The sequence below is a fragment of the Anguilla rostrata genome, chromosome 4 (assembly GCF_018555375.3).
Source record: "Anguilla rostrata isolate EN2019 chromosome 4, ASM1855537v3, whole genome shotgun sequence".
In the NCBI taxonomy this organism is placed as follows: domain Eukaryota; kingdom Metazoa; phylum Chordata; class Actinopteri; order Anguilliformes; family Anguillidae; genus Anguilla; species Anguilla rostrata.
In genome coordinates this window covers 63,966,904-63,985,255 of record NC_057936.1, presented here as the reverse complement: position 1 = coordinate 63,985,255, position 18,352 = coordinate 63,966,904, and the positions used below count along the sequence as shown (strand labels likewise).

Here is an 18,352-nt window from a genome sequence, read left to right as displayed (position 1 = left end):
AATATTGTAGCCTGAAATCAGCCACCAATCAGCATTGGCGTTGTTCAGCTGGTTGCAACAAATGCACTCTGATTGGTGGAGCTCCGTGCTGTTTTTATATTATTATTATTATAGAGAAAGGTGATGCAACTACAGTCTAATATTTTTATTATTCCTGGTGTGATTTTAACCTTTGACCTCAGGGTGTTACGAATGGAAAACTTCTGGGAAGTGATAACATCCCAGAGGTTATATCTGATTGGCTACACAGTTAGGCTGATCTGCTCCTAACATTGTTTTTCACCATAGCTGTTGTCTCAAATCTTCCACAGGTTATGTGAAACAATTTTTGCAGAGTCTGTTCCAGGAATGTCACACAATATTCTTTAATAATAAAACACAAGGCACTAAAATATTCACAAAAAAGCAGGGAATTTCTGTAAAATATTTTATATAAGTCATTTGTTCTGGATGAAATAATGCAATACTATGGTCCTCGGGTAGTCAAAACATGGCCCAAATTTAAAAAGGAATAGCTTTTATTTCTTCCTGAGGGTAAAGTTCACTTATTTTGTGACATAAAAACAAGAAAAGTGACTCAACTGTACATTGTCTGTTAACTTTGTTATTCATTAAAAACATAAAACTACTATACAGTTTCTAGAAATGTTTCCATTGCTATGAGTTTATGCAATTCATAATATCAAAATCCCAATTTTGTGCAAATTAGTAAACTATAAAAAAGCCAGAACAATGTTTACTAAGCTCGGTTCTTTAAAATGCTAAATACCCGGTTTAAATGTTCATTAGGCAAATGGAAACAGCAGCGATATGCACGAAACAGAACTATGCAGTTTGGCTGCATTGGAAACCCTGCCGTCCTGTGATTGGTCCTTCTGGACCAATCAGGCGATTACCACTTTTACAGACAAAGAAAATCAGCACCCAGAAACATCCACCTGGGTGGCTACCGTCCGCATAAGCAAAAGCTAATGTTAGGAGCGCTCCAAAGCAATTTTACTGCAGTGCTCTAAATGCAAGTTGGTTTCTGTACAAGGCGAATCTCACAGGGAAGGGAAAATGTCTACAGGTCATTTCCAGTCTCCCAGCTGCAAGGTGGGGGAGGAAAAAAAAAAAGAGTCTTAAAATTCATACAGTGAACGGTTTTTAAAAATGAGGCACAAAGACACAGTCACTTTTTTCAGAAAATAAAAGTCACTTTTCAGGAAATTTCGGCGACGGCGTCCCGGGTCAGATGGAGATGTCGTCGGACCTCAGTGGCGCCCTCTGGGGGTTGGCGGGCCGCGGCGCGCTCTCCTGGTTCCGCAGGGGGTTCTCCTGGCCCCGCCGGCCGGCCTCGTAGCGCTCCTTATCCTGCCGGTACCGGCGGATGCCGCGGATGGTCTGGCCCGTGAGCACGCAGCCGGCGGCGAAGAGGATGGCGGTGATGAGGCTGAAGAGCGCCACGGCGGCGTCGGCCCCGCCCACGTCGCAGTTCATCCAGGTGTAGCCCTGGCGGGCGTACAGCCGCTCGCGCTTCTTGCACACGTCGGTGGCGTTGACCGTGATGACGAAGTGCAGGTAGAGCCCCACGGCCACCACGTAGGCCACGGCGCCCACCAGCTGGAACACGAACTGCGCCACCAGCAGTTTGGGCGACAGCCGGTGGGCGGGTCTGTTCCCCGACACCACGAAGAGCAGCGAGGTCACGCCCATGGTCAGGCTGAAGGCCACGCCCCCGTAGATGCCCGGCGCCCTCATCTGGCTGTACTGCATGTCCAGGTCGCGCACCTGCTGCAGCTCCGTGCCCTCGAAGGGCGTGTAGGCCGAGTTGATGTCGAAGCCGCCCGCCGCCAGGCCGCCCATGGCCGACATGCCCGACATCACCATCTGCGCCGCCACCACGCAGATCAGCACCAGCGCGTTGGTCAGGACTGCGCAGATCAGCATGATGCCTGCGCAACACAGAGACGCACACGCACGCAAGTCAAGTTAACACAGGCGGGAGGAACCATGGAAACCGTGAGCTTAATCTGGAACTCGCTTTTAACTGAGGCCTAAGTCCTTAACCCAGTGATCGTCCCTCTTTGAACACTCGTTCATAAAACAGTTAAATGAATCATGCACAAATTAAGACAACCTCCTGAATTAAATGTTTAGAATTTTCATTTTTTTGATATGCTGCAGGCAGCCCAGCACGTATTTTAATCTGGTCCGACAAGCACCGAGACTGGGAAGGCTCAAGCTTGTTGACAGCTGTGTTTGGGACAGGTCAGGGGTCCTACAGCAGTACTAATCCGCATTCTGATTAAAAACCAGCTGGACGTGGCCTCTGTCTGTACCCACAGTCCCGTGCCGACAGGAACCAAATGCCACTTTTAAAATCCGCCCTCGTCCTCATTCCTTCGCAGTCTGAGCCAGGCCGTTCTCTCTCCAAGGAAACCTAGGCTGCGTTACGCAAATCCTGTTTGTGTCACAGCCGCCAGATCGCTAATGGGATCCCCTTCCCTTGGTCAAAAGCACAAAAATATGAATATGCAAAAGAGGTTAAGTGATTAGAGGGACTGTTTAGAAAGCTCTGTGTAGCCTTTTAGCGATTAGCGACGGGAGTGGGAACTCCACAGGAACAAAGTGCACCGCTACAGTCTTTTACCGCTGTTGCTTTGACACCCTGCCAACAGTTGCTAAGCAACCACAGCGCCCGACTACAGCGCCCGGACTAGTTCCATGACAGCAGCAAATACGAAGGGAGACTTCCTTCTAAGGAAGGTAAACAATGCGGATGGCACTACTCTCTGTCCGCGTTCTTCCAGGGCCCCAGATCACTGTGGAACCCCACCGAAGAGGCACATTTTTTAATGTAACGGTCGGACTGCCTCGCGTAGGTACACTGGGGATCGGACTGCTCCAGGGGCAAAGTGAATTAATGAGGCATTCAGTGCTTTCCAGACACTTTCTGGGGGGGGGGAGGGGGGTGGGGAGGGAAGGGGGTGGTTGAGAAACAATCATAAACAAAATTCCCACATTCTTATACATGTAGCCCTGCTGAGGGGAGAAGGGCAATGTGGGAAGGGGGGGGGGGGTGAAGTGTCGCAATATATTATCAGCTGCTTAGCAGTTGGATGTTTTAGTGCCGCAATTAAGGTTAAGCATACGCTCAAGGGCGAGGGTATCGAGTCCTATCTGAGAAAGGGCCGATGTGGGTGCGGGTTTTTGCTTTAGCCCAGCTCTGAGACGCGTGATTCTGCGCACCGAGTTCTTCATCGCAGACCGTGGTTAGTTACCCGGTAGAATCAGGTGTCATAGTGCTGGGGTAAAAGAAAAACCAGCACCTACAACCAGCCCTGTTCAGGGATATAATGGCAGTGCCTGGATATGAACCTGCAGCCTCCCAGACCCTCCCCCCACTCCCCCACACTGCCGAGAGATTCACAGTGCACGTGCGTATATCACAGTACTTCTTTAAAAAAATTTATTTCATTTTCTTTCACTTTTATTTTATTTGCCAATCAAATGTTGGAGATGATTCAGCAGCCAAGGTGTTGGATGGCCATTTTTCTGGGAATTGATAACTTTACTCTCCCGACAAAGCACACAGAAAAAAATCCTTCAGACAAAAAAAATTGTCGAGCCGGGGACAAAATGGAGTGCTTAGGGAATCCAGGTTTCCTCTTTCAATGCTGGCCACCCGATTGGCACGCAGGTGCTCATTTAGTCTTTGTACCCTTGTACTTCCCCCATGCCTGCTGCGTAGCTGGTCACATGACTCAGGAATGCTGACAGGCGAGAAGACTCCGTCCGCAGAGCCACGACAGCGAGCCTATGGCTTTTGGGGGGGGGTCTCACGCGGACCAATCACAAGAGCCTCAATCCTCCCAACATTCACACGGCTTTAATCGCATTACACCCTACACTGCAGCTCCTGTGAACAAGTGCAATTTGCGATGTGGATTTTTTATTCTCTTGTTCTTTTCTCCCTTCTTTCTGTATTTGCTATCCGACACCCATACCGAAGGGTTGTGATTGTAACAGAGGAGCACAGAGTGTGTGTGTGTGTGTGTATGTGAATGTCTGTGCCTGCGTGTGTGTGTGTACCCAGAAGGCAGAAACCTGTAAATCCAGTCGTGTGGGAGTGGAGAATCCCAGGTTAAGTATCATAGGGCGTGTTCAGACAGCACGGGGAAATGTGTCAGAAATAGCCAGCATGCAGGACGGAAGAGAACAGCACATGCTGGGAAGTTATGGTTCCTCATGCGTCAAAATGGAAAAGACGTTGATTATTTTGGAGGTGTATTTTTTTATCAACAGAACGCAGCTAAAAAGATGTTAGGCCTCAGAGTTAGCCCGCAACCAACAGCTTGGGTCGGCGAATTTTGTGTGGGAATCACAAATATTCTTCTTACTGGAGGTGCTGTCCCTATTCCAATCCAGTAATTATTAAAACACACTTCAATGTGTTAACAAGTAGCACTATTCGTACTTCATTTAGAGGACTATCCAGTGGATTGTGTAGTTTTAGCGAATCGTCCTCGGAGTAGTGCTGGTGCCCGTTTTGCTGAAACACTGTGTCAGCGTTTTCCACACCGGGTCCTGCCACAGGACCTCTGAACTCTTAATGGGTAAAAACTGCATGTTCCACATCCTGGTCTGGGATGGTTTGGATCTTAAGGGAAGACAGTGTAGGTCTCTGATCGATCTTTCACAGAGCATCTCATCAGGGACAGTCTTTCACAGTGCATCACACCAGCAGCGGACAGAAACTAACACGTGAGTCTGTGACACCTGCACACGCCCCCCCCCCCCCCCAAAAAAAATTACAATAATGACCCACCTCTCCTGGAGCAGATGTGAGCGCATTTGGACTCCTGGGGTTCCTCTCTGGCGGTGCCCCGGTGATGTCTGGGAGGGGGGGTGGAGCTCCTCCGGGGGTAGTACGGGGGCTGGGTGGAGGACCTGGCACAGGAAGGAGAGGGGGTTGCCTTCCTGTTCATTTAGTTTTAAAAAAACTGCACGTCGGACGCAGACACATCGAGGGCTGATGTCCCTGTTTTCAGAGAGAGAGTTTAGCAGGAACTCTGCAGGGGACCAGACAGCCGAGGCCGGGACGTCCCGCAGTTGTAATTAGGGGGTCGGTGGGCAGAAGTCAAAGGGTGCTCTCTTTTTTTTTTGTCTGAAGACATATAACCTGGGCTGGCGCTGTAGAAAAGTACTGCAGTAGACCATGGCCTCAGCAACCGATTATTCCCCAAGGACCTCCGGTCCGCCCACACAAACCTCAACAGCTATTTAACGCAGGCAGCGCGCGCACAGCTGCTAACCAATAAGCAAAGGCGAGGAAAAGGACGGTTAACGCTACTTTCTTCCGTCAATCTAGAAGCGGCTAATGGAAATGGGCAGAAGCTACAAACGCTGTGATGCATTAACCGAAATGGGATAATTGATTTGCAATTGTCTATGTGAACTGCATCTGTCATCATAAAAATAAACATTAAATGAAATTAATAAATGAAATGCTTGCGGGAGCCCACTGTCTCCCTGCAAACAGGTTGCTGACATTAGCCTCAGGTGTGTCACCAGTCATTCATTCTTTTATCCACTGGGTTTCGGGCACACAGGATGCAAAGCAGGAGAAGAAAGCCCTCCTTGGATAATACGAGACTTGAAGCATATTCTGACTCTCGGTGCAAAAAATAAAACAAAACAGAAATCTTTGCCATTCTGTCAGGGAACACTGTCCAGACCATAACAATGTCAACGCAAAGGCCAATGCCATCACTCAAAAGCCCTTGTGTGGCCGGATGAATCTTTTGTCAATGATGACTGTACGGGGAACATGACCAGGAGTGAAATAATGCCGCTGTCCGTTGGGGAATATAAAAAATCATTAACACGAGAATGTATGAGTATAGGCCATTCTCTTCTTACGAAACTGTAAATTACAGTTATGCTCGATGTGAAGACTGAGTCTGACGTCAGGCTAACTGACTACTGTGCGCACAGAAGAAACGTCACTTCTTTAAATAAGTACATTACAGGTCCGGTTGTAAGACAGCACTGACCTCTCACTCGACGGCGGACGTCCATTGTGCGGGTCCCTCCGGTCCCTGTGTTCCCGGGCGTCACCGTTCCTGTCTCGCTGCCCTCTGTGCGGTCTTGACGGCTGGCTCATGTCTATAAAAGAACAGATACACTCAAACAGCTTTTGTTCAATCCCGTATGTGACCCTTATAACTTCTCAGCCCGTACAACACGACAAAACACGTCAAATCGTCTGATTTGAATTTACCCCCGAAAACAAACGTAACACTTGCGTATATGCTTTTAACTTCGATCAATACAATCCGTATTCTCTGAACACTTGTCCTACTCAAACCAGATCACGAACCACAACGAATTCTAACCAAAGATAAAAAAGTTTCACATATGCTAAGCATGTAAAGTTGTTCTACATGCAAAACGCAACGGGAAGACTAGCCCACGCTAGTTTTCTGCTGCGTATAGAAAGGCGAAAGTAAATCGGAGTATTTCCCCTCATACTTCAGGTATTAAAATACTTACCGTATCGACGCTCGTCCAGCGCAACGAGGGTAATTGCCAACAACAACAAAAAACGACACCCATTTAACAGAATTAAAAGCTACTCACCAACTTGTGTGGCAGTTCTCGTTCTGTTTTGTTTTTACAGTAAAACCGAAAATTAAACCTCTCAGTGAATCACCATTGTGCGCCCCCGAGATCTCGCGATCACCTGGTGTTTTGGTACCCCACCCAGAGAGAGAAAGAGAGAGCAAAGGGAGGCGCTATCTCAGGTATGAGGTAAGGAAGACGCGTCTCAGGTGTGGCAACAGATACAACCGTAGTACGGCGGAAGTCACTTCGGTTAAAATTACAACAACAAAAAACAAACAAAAACAAAAAACACTTCGTGCAACACTAGTCTTTTGTTTATAAAAAACGATGACCGCTATCTGATGTGACTGCAAAAACTGTCATTTGAATCAAATGCTTTGTGTCATCTCAGGGCCATCGCCGCCAACACTGAACGACCATTGTAGCCGAGGTCCGTAAAGCTCAAATGGGTGCTCTGGGCTGTTTCTTTTAACCCTACCAGTTGCGTAGTGAAAAAATACGACAGCACGAATTTAAATGACGGTGACGGTCAAGTTTCGTAGGTGGCGGTGGCTTGACCGCAATCAAACTTTTTCAGAAGAGAGGACACTGAGCTACTGTTGTCATTCAATGGTCCAATTGAGATGACAGCGAGTGAATTGTCTGGGCGATTCACCATGTCAAGGGCTACTTTGTTATGTCTACTCCGCTACTTCTAATCGTTTTGCACATATCTTGCATTTTGCAATTACAGCGAATTCAGAGCTAGCATATGCATGTGTAGACCACTAACTGTGATTCCCTGCATGAATTAAAAATTGTGAATTAAAAAAAATAAATAAATGTTTGTCCCGATAACATTTTTAAAAAATTGTTTCTGAGACTGACATAATGGTAAAACGACTGCAGAAATCTAAGCGCAAAGGGGATTTTTTTTGCAGTTCCACCTATAGTTTTCATCCCTATTGTACCAGCAGTTACTTTTCAAATAAAGCCTCTGGATTATTTTTTCCCCCCCTGTAGGATTATAAAGAGTTTATATTGTGTGGAATAACGTGGAGGAGTCACGAAACCAGAGAACAACGGAAAGATTATGCATTTCAGGAATTTCCTGCCATTATGAAAATAACCAGTACAGTGGTTTGACGTTGTCACGGGAAAAGTGCACTGTCCCTCAAGAGAATTACAAGTCCAAGCCTTCGACCAAATCAGACAAGCGGTCTTTAGGAAATATCACACCACGATATATGAGATGGATCTCATCACCTAAACCAGGCTAACAAGAACTCGAAATGAAAAGTGTCATTTAAATGCAATTCAAGTATACGCAAGTAATTATATCATTACATGTCAAAGCAGTAACTGAAGTAGTAAACAGCATTTTTTTTTGTGTAGATGCTCTTTGATGCCCTCTGGTGGATGATCTTTAATTCTGCACAGTAAAATGAAATGAGGGACTCTTACAGTTCCAAGTTCTGTATTACCAATACAGCTGGCTATTAGGGTGAAATGGCAAATTTTAGAGCATCTGAGTGGGTCTGATAAAAGCCATAATTCAGTACTATATCAGTCAGTATCACCTTGTCTGTTGGCTACTAGATACTGTTGTCTGTAACAACTCATACATGTTAATCCTGATCATCGTGGCATTTACCAACAACAAAAGGGTCTGGACAGAATTTCTCCTCAAAGCAATGTGCAGTTTCTGAAGCAACTTGGTATAAATTAAACAAAAACAGCGTATATCCTTAGATTTTAGACCTTTGCACCCAATTCCCAAATTTTGCAGATAGCAAAAATGCACAAGAAATTATATTAAAAATCATATGTGAATATGTGGCACTGGCTATTTTTTACCAGCAATTCTGTTTGGAGTTGTGTTGAGGATGGTAGTTCTTAGATCAGGCGATGCGAATTGCCTTTGTGGTAAACTGTTTTAATTGACCAATTGAGGGCCGCGAAACAGCACATTCAGCGCACTATGTGGATCTCCAGAACCAGGGTCGGGCACCTCTGGTCCAGCGTCAGTAAAATGTCATATCACACTATGGATCAAATCTTGATTCGGTTTACTCCGTTAGTGAAGTCTGCTTTCTATTTACTAATCTGATGACATATTTTGAACCACATGCAAACACAACCTATAATTTTGGACAGACGATGTCTTTGAATGGTGAAACAGGAATAATACGCGAAATAAACAAGTGGGGGAAACTATTAATTGTGAGTTCAGGTCATCTGGAATCGAAGTAAACTATAAAAATATGTTAAATAAGAAACGACCTTTGACCCGACTCTTTCAAATTCACTACAAATTCCGGTAATCTCCCCCAGAAGGTAAGACTGCTAACGACATGGATACTGGGTTTGAAGATCTCGAGCTACGGGAGGCACAGCGGGAGTACCTGGACTTTCTGGATGATGATGTTAGTAACGTTCTTGATTCCAGTTGTTATTTATAATTACGACGTTGGCAACATTTTAAAAGTACTGAACCTGGCCATGTTGATGTTTTTTTGTATTCCTTAATTATGATAATCTATGCCATAACAATGTTTAACGATGTAGAATTGGGTCGATATTGTAGACTATTTTAAACGCTGACGCTTTTGATCTCATGAAGAAACCGTGACAAATGGGAAATAAGTTTCATGGCTTCGTATATAACGCAATAACGTTATCAATACTTATACTTATACCCCCCCCTTTTGGCAGCAAGATCAAGGAATTTATCATGAGAAAGTCAGAGGTATGGTTACCGAATATGGATGTCGCCTCATCGTGAACGTCAACGATTTGCGAAGAAAGAACGAAAAACGGGCCAAGGCGTGGGTATTCACCTTGCACGGGTTCTGTGGCAAATCCTTTTGCACGTTATGAATGCTAATTGAGTTCTGCCCACTGTCTGCTCAACCCTGTTCCTGGAGATCTACCATCCTGCAGGTTTTAATTTCAACACTAAATCTGGCACACCCTGATTTTTTTGATTAGCAGCTCAATGAGCTCTCCAGCTGTTGAATGAGGTGTGCTTTGTTCGGGTTGGACTGAACAGCTAAGAGACGGTAGATCCATAGCTGAGTAAATCATTACGTTTGATATTTCAGAGTGAAACCAGTGCGTTTGTGAGTAAAAATGGGCTGTAGCAGGCATCTAAAATCGATGTTTTATTTTGATACTATCTTTGCTCCATTCATATTAATTGCTGACTTTTTGAAAACTTTTTTTTTTTTAAGTTACTGCAGCATTTCTTTTCAGATTGCTCAACGATGCATTCAGGGAACTTGCGGCTTTTCAAGGCGCTTTGAAAGACTTGGTGGCGTCCATCGACGGAACTTACGCCAAGCAGTTCGATGAGTTCCATGTGGGGTTCGAGGGGAGTTTTGGATCCAAGCACGTTTCTCCTCGTACACTGGCAGCTCGGTTTCTTGGTAACCTGGTCTGCGTGGAGGGAATCGTGACCAAATGTAAGTTAATTACAATAAAATGTAATCTTTTCAGTATAACATTTTTCTGAATTCTTCAGCTTGCATGCAAATAAAGCATACTGGCCTCAGACTACATTTGGGACAGAGATTGGTTTGTAATTCATTAACTGTCATCCTTGTCTAGTTTTCTACCTGCAGTGTGCTGTTGTGACACTCAAATTTGGCCAACATGCGCGCACACTTGTATGGGATTTGCTCTAAATTTCTTCCTAGTTATAACATGACTTTCTTCATCTGAGATCCATGAAAGCAGAGATGACTGGTCTGAATCATAGCTAAATGGGGCATCCCTCCCCTCCCCTCCCCTCCTCTCTAAAATAATCCCTCCCTCTCCCCTTCTGTATCAGGCTCACTGGTGAGGCCGAAAATCACCAGGAGTGTGCACTACTGCCCCGCCACGAAGAAAACCCTGGAGCGCAAGTACACGGACCTCACGTCGCTGGACGCGTTCCCGTCCAGCGCCATCTACCCCACCAAGGTGTGGTCCCCCCCCCCACCTGCATTCTGCTTCTCGCAGCGCCACCCCTGCTTCAGCTCGGCTGCATTTTGGTCCCGTCGATGCCCTTGCATAGTGAGGCTGAGGCAATGCGTCTTGCATTAACACCGCAGGCCCAAGACGCATACACACACCCGGTGTGTTTCTTGCAGGTCTCAGTTAACAAGCCGGTTTTTTTTTTTTGTTTTTTAATCTTTACGTGTTGAGTTAAAACACATGAGGCAAAAGTACTGTACTGCACGTTGAGTACTTCCAGGGGCAGTTCATCGTTGGCATGATGTATGTTGTGGGAGGGCGATACCTGGGCTGTCCTGAGCAGTGGCCTGTCCGTCACTAACCCTCCCCAGAGCAATCCCTGCTTTGCTTTGACTGGGGCGACGTGAGGGAAATCGCCACAGACAGATACGGAGCAGACACCTGATGCGTGTTTGTGTGTGTGTGTGTGCTCTACAATGAAGCATGTTAAAGTTTTTAAAACAATATGAGTTGGTAATGCAGAACTGAATAAATGTCTTCGTAACTGTCAATGTTGATATTTGTGTGTGCGCCTGTGTGCCCGTGTGTGCGTGCACGGTTTGTGTGTGTGCCTGTGCCTGTGTGTGAGCGAACCTGTGCGTGCACGCTTGTGCATCTCCTCCTGAGCGGCCGTGCCTCCGCAGGACGAGGAGAATAACCCGCTGGAGACGGAGTTTGGGCTCTGCACCTATAAGGACCACCAGACCGTCACCATCCAGGAGATGCCGGAGAAGGCCCCCGCCGGCCAGCTGCCCCGCTCCGTCGACATCGTCATCAACGACGACCTGGTGGACAAGGTCAAGCCGGGGGACCGGGTGCAGGTGGTGGGGGTGTACCGCTGCCTCCCTGCCAAACAGGGGGGCTTCACCTCCGGCACCTTCAGGTGAGATGGCCCGGGGCCGGGCGGGGGGTGGGGGTCACATACGGAGATGCCGTAGTGTTTTAAGCGATCTTTTAAGTATCCTGCACTAAATCAACATGACTGCTTTTATGCAGTTTCCCTCTTCAGTGTGTGAGTGCAGTGTTTTTGTGAACATTATGCATATTTCTAGTGCAAATTTGGTGGTGGCAGGGAACCAAACAGAGCTGCCATGTGCTGGGACCCCTGGACGAGCATGCTGTTTTTGTTTCAGGTGTTGCTGTTGCACACGCTTTGTTTTTATATTATTTTTTTGCACTCTCCTGTTCCTCCCCCCTCCTCCTCCCCAAACAGGACGATCATGCTGGCCAATAACATCAAGCTCATGAGCAAAGAGATCGTCCCAAACTTTTCTGCCGACGATGTGAGCAAGATCAAGAAGTTCTGCAAAGCCCATTCTAAAGTGAGCGAGGAGGGATTTTTTTATTTTTTTTCTACAAAGTATACTGCTGAATTTGACACTGCTGATTCTACTAATTAGCAACTCAATGAGCTCTTTAGCTGGTGAATGAGGTGTGCTTTTTTTTTTAGGGTTGGACAGAAACCCTGCAGGACTTTTAGGAGCTGGGGTTTGGCACCACTGCTGTAATGCAGCGTCCTATAAAAATGCGATGTGCAACTTGTGATTGTAGACGCCACAGGAGCCCATGCAGCTGCTTGTGCTCCAGTTGCAGGGGTGCAGCTGCATTTCAGTTTGAGATTTTCAGGTGCATCCATTTCAGTTCAGTAAAAAGAAAAGTAAAATTGTGTATTCTTGGGCAGGATGTGTTTGAGCATCTCAGCAGGTCTCTGGCACCCAGTATCCATGGCCACGAGTACATCAAGAAAGCCATCCTCTGTCTGTTGCTGGGCGGAAACGAAACCAATCTGGAGAACGGGACGCGCATCAGAGGTGACATCAACATACTGCTGATTGGTGAGCGTCTGTGTGTGTCCTCTTGGCTCTTTCAGCTACTTTCCTGGGTGTTACTTTTAGAATGGTAATAAGTGGCCTGTGTCTGTCTGGCTAACGGGAGACGTGCTAGCATGTCATTTCCTGCGTTGTGTATCGAGTACAGTATTTTAAACCCCTAGCGACCGAGAGCCTCTGAGTCTGGTCTCCGAGTCTACCTGTTTGTTCAGGAGTTTTTGGACGTGCTAGGCTTGCTCCTGGGCTTTGAGTTGTCTGGAGATTGTGTGATGTTTTAATCGCTTTTAATATTTTGCATGTGATTTGTCTGCACTGGGCCTGCCTAGCTTGCACCTGTTGGGTTACAGGGACCTGTAAGGTTGCATCTGTTGGGTTACAGGTGACTTGTATGTTGTGTTTTGTTACAGGTGACGCTGTAATCTTGCCTTTTTGTACATGACCTTATGCTCTGCACTTTGGGTTACAGTGCCTGTAAGCTCTTGCACCTGTTTTGGGGTTACAGGTGACCTGTAATGCTCTTGCACCTGTTTTGGGGTTGCAGGTGACCCCTCCGTGGCGAAGTCTCAGCTCCTCCGCTACGTCCTGTTCACCGCCCCGCGGGCCATTCCCACGACGGGACGCGGGTCGTCCGGAGTGGGTCTGACCGCCGCCGTGACCACCGATCAGGAGACGGGTATCACACGACTCCTTATTCTGACGTCACTGCTGCTACTTGACACCGCTAATATGGGCATTACGGGTCTCGGAGGGAGGAAGTGCTTCGGGTGGAACGTGTGGCTCATCGTTGCTTTTTAAAAAAAGATTTCCTCGTTTCCTGCGCCCAGGGGAGCGACGGCTGGAGGCGGGGGCCATGGTGCTGGCCGACCGGGGCATCGTGTGCATCGACGAGTTCGACAAGATGTCGGACATGGACCGCACCGCCATCCACGAGGTCATGGAGCAGGGCCGCGTCACCATCTCCAAGGCGGGCATCCAGGCCCGCCTCAACGCGCGCTGCAGCGTGCTGGCGGCCGCCAATCCCGTCTATGGGAGGGTGAGACGCGTGGTGCACCACGGACCCATTTTGGATCCACCTTTTTTAAAAAATTATATTTTTAAAATAAATTGTTTTCATTTTCTTTGGCGTATCTGAATTCTATTTGATATTCTGTGATTCTATGATGCAGTATCTTCTGGATAGAAAGCTCTTCCCCCATCTTTGTGTTTTAGGCCATGTCACAGTACTTTTGTTTGTTGGCGGTAACGATGAGACTTTCCCTTTCCGCCCGCAGTACGACCAGTACAAAACGCCGATGGAGAACATCGGCCTGCAGGACTCCCTGCTGTCCCGGTTCGACCTGCTGTTCATCGTGCTCGACCAGATGGACCCGGACAGCGACCGCCAGATCTCCGAGCACGTCCTCCGCATGCACCGATACCGAACCCCCGGAGAGCAGGAGGGCACGGGTACGAGGGGGTGGGGGGGGATCGGATGGTGTATCGCTGCTGGGGAGCTCCTGGTGTTTTGAGCTTGGATGGCCGGCTTCAAAGAGGTCAGACACAGAATAAATCCACAGACGCGATGAACTTTTATTTGAGCTGCTGAGATCCCTGGTAGTTACGAATGAGCTGTCGAGTGTTCCATGTCTGGCTCCAGCGGTATTTGCTCTGCAGTGATGTACGTAATGCGGCCTGATGCACCGTCCAGCTGCGCAGACTCCTTGATCGTTGTGGCGTGCAGATTGAGTGCGTAATCCATGGAGCTGAGACGTAAGGGTGCCTGCTGAGATGCACAGAGTCGTGTGGCAGCACTCCTGCGTAAGAGCTGTTTTTAAACAGTCTGTAGGTCTGAAGTGGCGGGTCCTGCAGTGTACTGCTAGTGTAATGTGCAAGTATGGCTGAATTCTGATCCAGGGATGACGACGATGAAGATAATAAGATTATAAAAAGCAGTACAAAAACGTTTTTATTAGAATGTACTTTTCATGAAAAGTATGGGACCGGGAAACCGGGCTAGGGGTAGGTGTCTAAACAAGTGGGATTAGAAAGTTCTTGTGGGGTTTTTAAAAAAAATTTATTTTTATTAAGCATGATCCTTAAAAGGCTGAGATTTGAGTGTGGATCTTGACCCTTATAGGCAATGATTCACAGTCTTGGGATATGGAGCATGATTTTTATGTGGTTGGAGATTATGGGATGTGGTTGATTACCTTTTTGAGTTTGGAAAATGACCTGTGTGGAATATGGATCACGACCTTTACAGGGGTTTGTGATTATGGGATTCAGATCGGGGGGGTCTCTTGCCCTTGCAGCTATGCCGCTGGGCTGCACGGTTGACGTGTTCGCCACCGACGACCCCAACGCCGCGGAGATTGCAGAGCAGGAGCTGCAGGTTTACGAGAAAAAGGACAACATTCTCTACGGGCACCGCAAGAAAAAGTAACCGTTTTGGTCCCGGTTCAGCCAGCGCATGTGGTTTTGCACGTTAGGGTGTGGGGGAAGTGCTGGGTGGGGTGGGCTAGGGGGTTAATTGTCAATCCTGTCAGCTCTGTAAATTAACTCAAATTCGGCTAGTACATCAGGAATATCCATAGAACACTGGGTGCATTATTTTTTTAAATTTTAAACCCGAATGTCTGTGACTGAGTGACTGAGTGAGTGGAGTGACACCATTGGTCGGCCAGATTAAGTGTGTTGGGTCCAGCCATATACTAGGTTTTGACCTGGGCTTGTTAATTAGCAAACTGAATTCCGCTTAATTTCCCCCCCTTATTTGGAGTGAAATTGGCTGCCCCGCCCCGTTCTGAGCAGTAGCCCAAAATTTTCAGCCCAAAGCGATGACCGTCTGCTTGGGCCCCCCGTTTGACAGGGAGAAGGTGGTCACCATGGAGTTCATCAAGAAGTACATCCACGTGGCCAAGCTGGTGAAGCCCGTGCTGACGCAGGAGGCGTCCGATCACATCTCTGAGCAGTACGCCCGGCTGCGCAGCCACGACCAAGTCAACTCGGAGAGCGCACGGGTAAAGCCTCCAGCGCCCGCTGCTCCTCCCATGTGGGGAAAAGAGTACACTAAATAAAACTTTAATCATACTTCAAGTATGTATTTGTAAGTGTAAAATGGTATAGTTCAGCATTACTATTTTTCTGTGCCTTAGTAAGGTCTGTGCTGGGTTTCTGCCTCAGTGTTGGCCATGACGAAGAGTCCGATCAAGGCAATGGGCGGATGCAGCTCCTGGTTTATTAAGTTGATTTGGTGTATAATGCTAGATATGCTTAAGCAAAATGGTGAAGGCATGCAGCTGCCTACACCTAACTTCAATCTGTGGTGCTACTTTTTTAAATCGAGCTTATTTCACCAGGTAAGCACCCCTGGAAATTGAAATCTGTAATTCGAGACCCAGCGGCGAACAATTAGTCGGGAACATCAAAACGCCATGATTAAGTTGTCCATGAAATGTTGAAATTCCAGTGTAAACGAGAAACTTCTAGGATTTTGTATGTGGCCGTGCGTGCGTGCGTGCGTGCGTGTGGTGATTGCCCGTACCGTCCCCTCAGATGATGCCAGTCACTGCCCGAGCCCTGGAGACCATGATCCGATTGGCCACCGCGCACGCCAAGGCCCGCATGAGCAAGTCCACCGACCTGCCCGACGCCGAGGCCGCCCTGGAGCTCATGCAGTTCGCCTACTTCAAAAAGGTATCGCTGTCCCGTCCACAAGCCTGCTCACACCTTTAACAGGTATCCTCTTCCCTCCTACATCCTATTCACACCTTTTTAACGGGTATCCTCTTCCCTTCCACGTCCTACCCGCACCTTTAACAGGTATCCTCTTCCCTTCTGCAGCCTACTCACCTTTTTAACCAGTAGCCTCTTCCCTTCCACATCCTACCCGCACCTTTAACAGGTATCCTCTTACCTTCTACATCCTATGCACACCTTTTTAACAGGTGTCCTCTTCCCTCCATGGGAGGCGGTTGTCATGTTGCTGAGGTGCATTGAGTGGTTTTTAATGCAGGTGCTAGATGTGAAATATTGGGTGTTGCAAAGCTGATCTGGGTGAGAGGTCCGCTTTGTGCTAAGAGGAGGGAGCTGATGGTCTCATAGATTCTGGAGAAGGAGAAGAAGAAGGCTCCCGAGGACAGCATGGAGGTTGAGGGGTCGCAGAGCCAAGACCTGGACAGTCAGAGGACCACAAGGTCAGTCTGCCATCGGAGAGCACTGATTGGTCGGCTGACTGACTGGATTTGATCAAAATGTGTTGTAATGCGTTTGTAGAAATGTAAAGAGTGATATTGAGAGAATAATGTTAAAACAGGATCATTAAAAGCCAGTGGCATTGTGGGATTCAGGTAGTTGAGTGTAGGTGGAGTTTTTAAGCTGGAAAATGATTCCCTGAATTTTGAGAAATTGTTCATAAATTATAAATCTTAAATTTAATGTATTGGTGAGGACCTTGATTGGACTCCTTTCTGGAGGCTGGATAAGTCTCCATGTGATGACCCAGGCTGGGTTAATCTCCATGTGATGACCCAGGCTGGATTAATCTCCATGTGATGACCCAGGCTGGATAAGTCTCCATGTGATGACCCAGGCTGGATTAATCTCCATGTGATGACCCAGGCTGGATAAGTCTCCATGTGATGACCCAGGCTGGATAAGTCTCCATGTGATGACCCAGGCTGGATTAATCTCCATGTGATGACCCAGGCTGGATTTATTCTTCTCAGGAAGAGTTCTCGGCGCTCCAAGGACGACGCGGATGTGACGGAGGGCGGTGACGACCCGTTTGTGTTCAGCGAGGATGAGCCGGAGAGTGAGTGAATGAAACCTAAATCGGTTTGGGACGCGTGCGTCCGTGTCCCGTGACGCTGATGTTGGTTCTTCCCCCCAGCGGAGCCCAGTCAGAAAGCCAAACCCCCCCCTCCGCTGAGGCAGTCACAGAGGAAGGCAGAGGGTGGCAAAGACCGGTATGGCTCGCCTCCTTCATTTTATTTCAAAATTTTCCGATGCACGTGAAGTTTTCTTTTTTGTGGGGGAAGGGGGAGTGGGGCAGATGATTTGGATGAGAAGTGAGGGAAAATAATGGATTTCAATTGTAGTATTTTATATGTATGCCTTTTCAGCTTTATTGGACAAGACAGTGTAGAGACAAAATGGAGAGGGAGAGACGTGACAAAGGTCACGCCACTGACATCGTAGCTTGTAATGAGCATGTGGACCTTACTCTACAGGCTACACCTCGAGACGCACTCCCGTACTATTGAGTTTAGTTTAATTCAGTAGAAGCTGTAGGCTATTAGGGTGGATTACAGGAAGCAGTTCTGTTGAATTTGAACAGTCTCCATGGTGACTTTGGTGTAGTTTTCCCCAATATCTTGGGCCCTGTTATTGGTGACCTTTGACCCCATGACCCCCCCCCCCGTCCAGGCTGAGGGAATTTAAGGCTGTCCTGCTGCAGGCGTTTAAGGGCGCGCGCTCGCAGTCCATCCCCGTCCCGGAGCTCCTGGCCCACGTCAACAGGGGCCAGGCCGACCCCTTCGAGGAGCGCGAGGTCGAGCAGCTCCTGGGTCGCATGCAGGACGACAACCAGGTGATGGTGTCCGAGGACGTGGTCTTCCTCATCTGAGACGGCCGTCCGCTGGCCCCCCCGCCCCGCCCGACTCGACTCGACCGCGCCGCTATGTTTGTGTCGCTAATTTATCACTTAATAAATTGTTGAACGTGAATTTGTTTGTTTTCTCTGGCTTTGTGTGTATAGTTTGTAGGTGTGACAGGTAAGCGGGTTTGTTACTGGAGCTCTGCAGGGCTATGGAGATCACACACACACACACACACACAGGCATGCGTACACCACACACACCTCTTTGGTGTAATGGCTAGTAGAACGCTTGCACGTAGACACTAGAATTTAGAATGTCTTTAGAACCTGGAAAAAACCTGGAAACCCGTATAATTGGAGG

At 47.7% G+C, this 18,352-nt stretch overlaps 2 protein-coding genes and 1 non-coding gene across 5 annotated transcripts; 2 read left to right on the top strand and 1 right to left on the bottom strand.

Annotated features, from left to right (window-relative positions):
- Positions 1–413: 413 nt before the first annotated feature.
- Positions 414–9,574, bottom strand: si:ch211-191a24.4 (uncharacterized protein LOC100150331 homolog). 3 transcript variants are annotated; one of them, XM_064333854.1, is made up of 4 exons: positions 9,429–9,574; positions 6,039–6,150; positions 4,811–4,932; positions 414–1,934 (listed from the first exon to the last, which is right to left on the bottom strand). In XM_064333854.1, the coding sequence occupies exons 2-4, from the start codon at positions 6,146–6,148 to the stop codon at positions 1,231–1,233; spliced, it is 936 nt and encodes a 311-aa protein (XP_064189924.1). In that variant the 5' UTR covers positions 6,149–6,150; positions 9,429–9,574; the 3' UTR covers positions 414–1,230. The 3 variants fall into 3 exon arrangements, with proteins under 3 accessions (XP_064189924.1, XP_064189923.1, XP_064189925.1); XM_064333853.1 differs by lacking the exon at positions 9,429–9,574 and adding an exon at positions 6,625–7,079; XM_064333855.1 differs by lacking the exon at positions 9,429–9,574 and adding an exon at positions 6,538–6,580.
- Positions 8,904–18,118, top strand: mcm3l (MCM3 minichromosome maintenance deficient 3 (S. cerevisiae), like). Its single transcript, XM_064333839.1, has 17 exons — positions 8,904–9,014; positions 9,304–9,416; positions 9,844–10,052; positions 10,421–10,551; positions 11,229–11,467; positions 11,798–11,906; positions 12,266–12,419; positions 12,955–13,086; positions 13,238–13,446; positions 13,685–13,859; positions 14,705–14,831; positions 15,262–15,412; positions 15,948–16,088; positions 16,497–16,588; positions 17,120–17,205; positions 17,284–17,359; positions 17,820–18,118. Exons 1-17 carry the CDS (start codon positions 8,943–8,945, stop codon positions 18,016–18,018), a joined length of 2,415 nt encoding a protein of 804 aa, XP_064189909.1. The 5' UTR covers positions 8,904–8,942; the 3' UTR covers positions 18,019–18,118.
- LOC135254334 (small Cajal body-specific RNA 8) lies at positions 10,857–10,988 on the top strand. The gene has a single exon (XR_010329847.1). It is a non-coding gene; the product is annotated as a small Cajal body-specific RNA 8 (non-coding RNA).
- Positions 18,119–18,352: the final 234 nt, after the last annotated feature.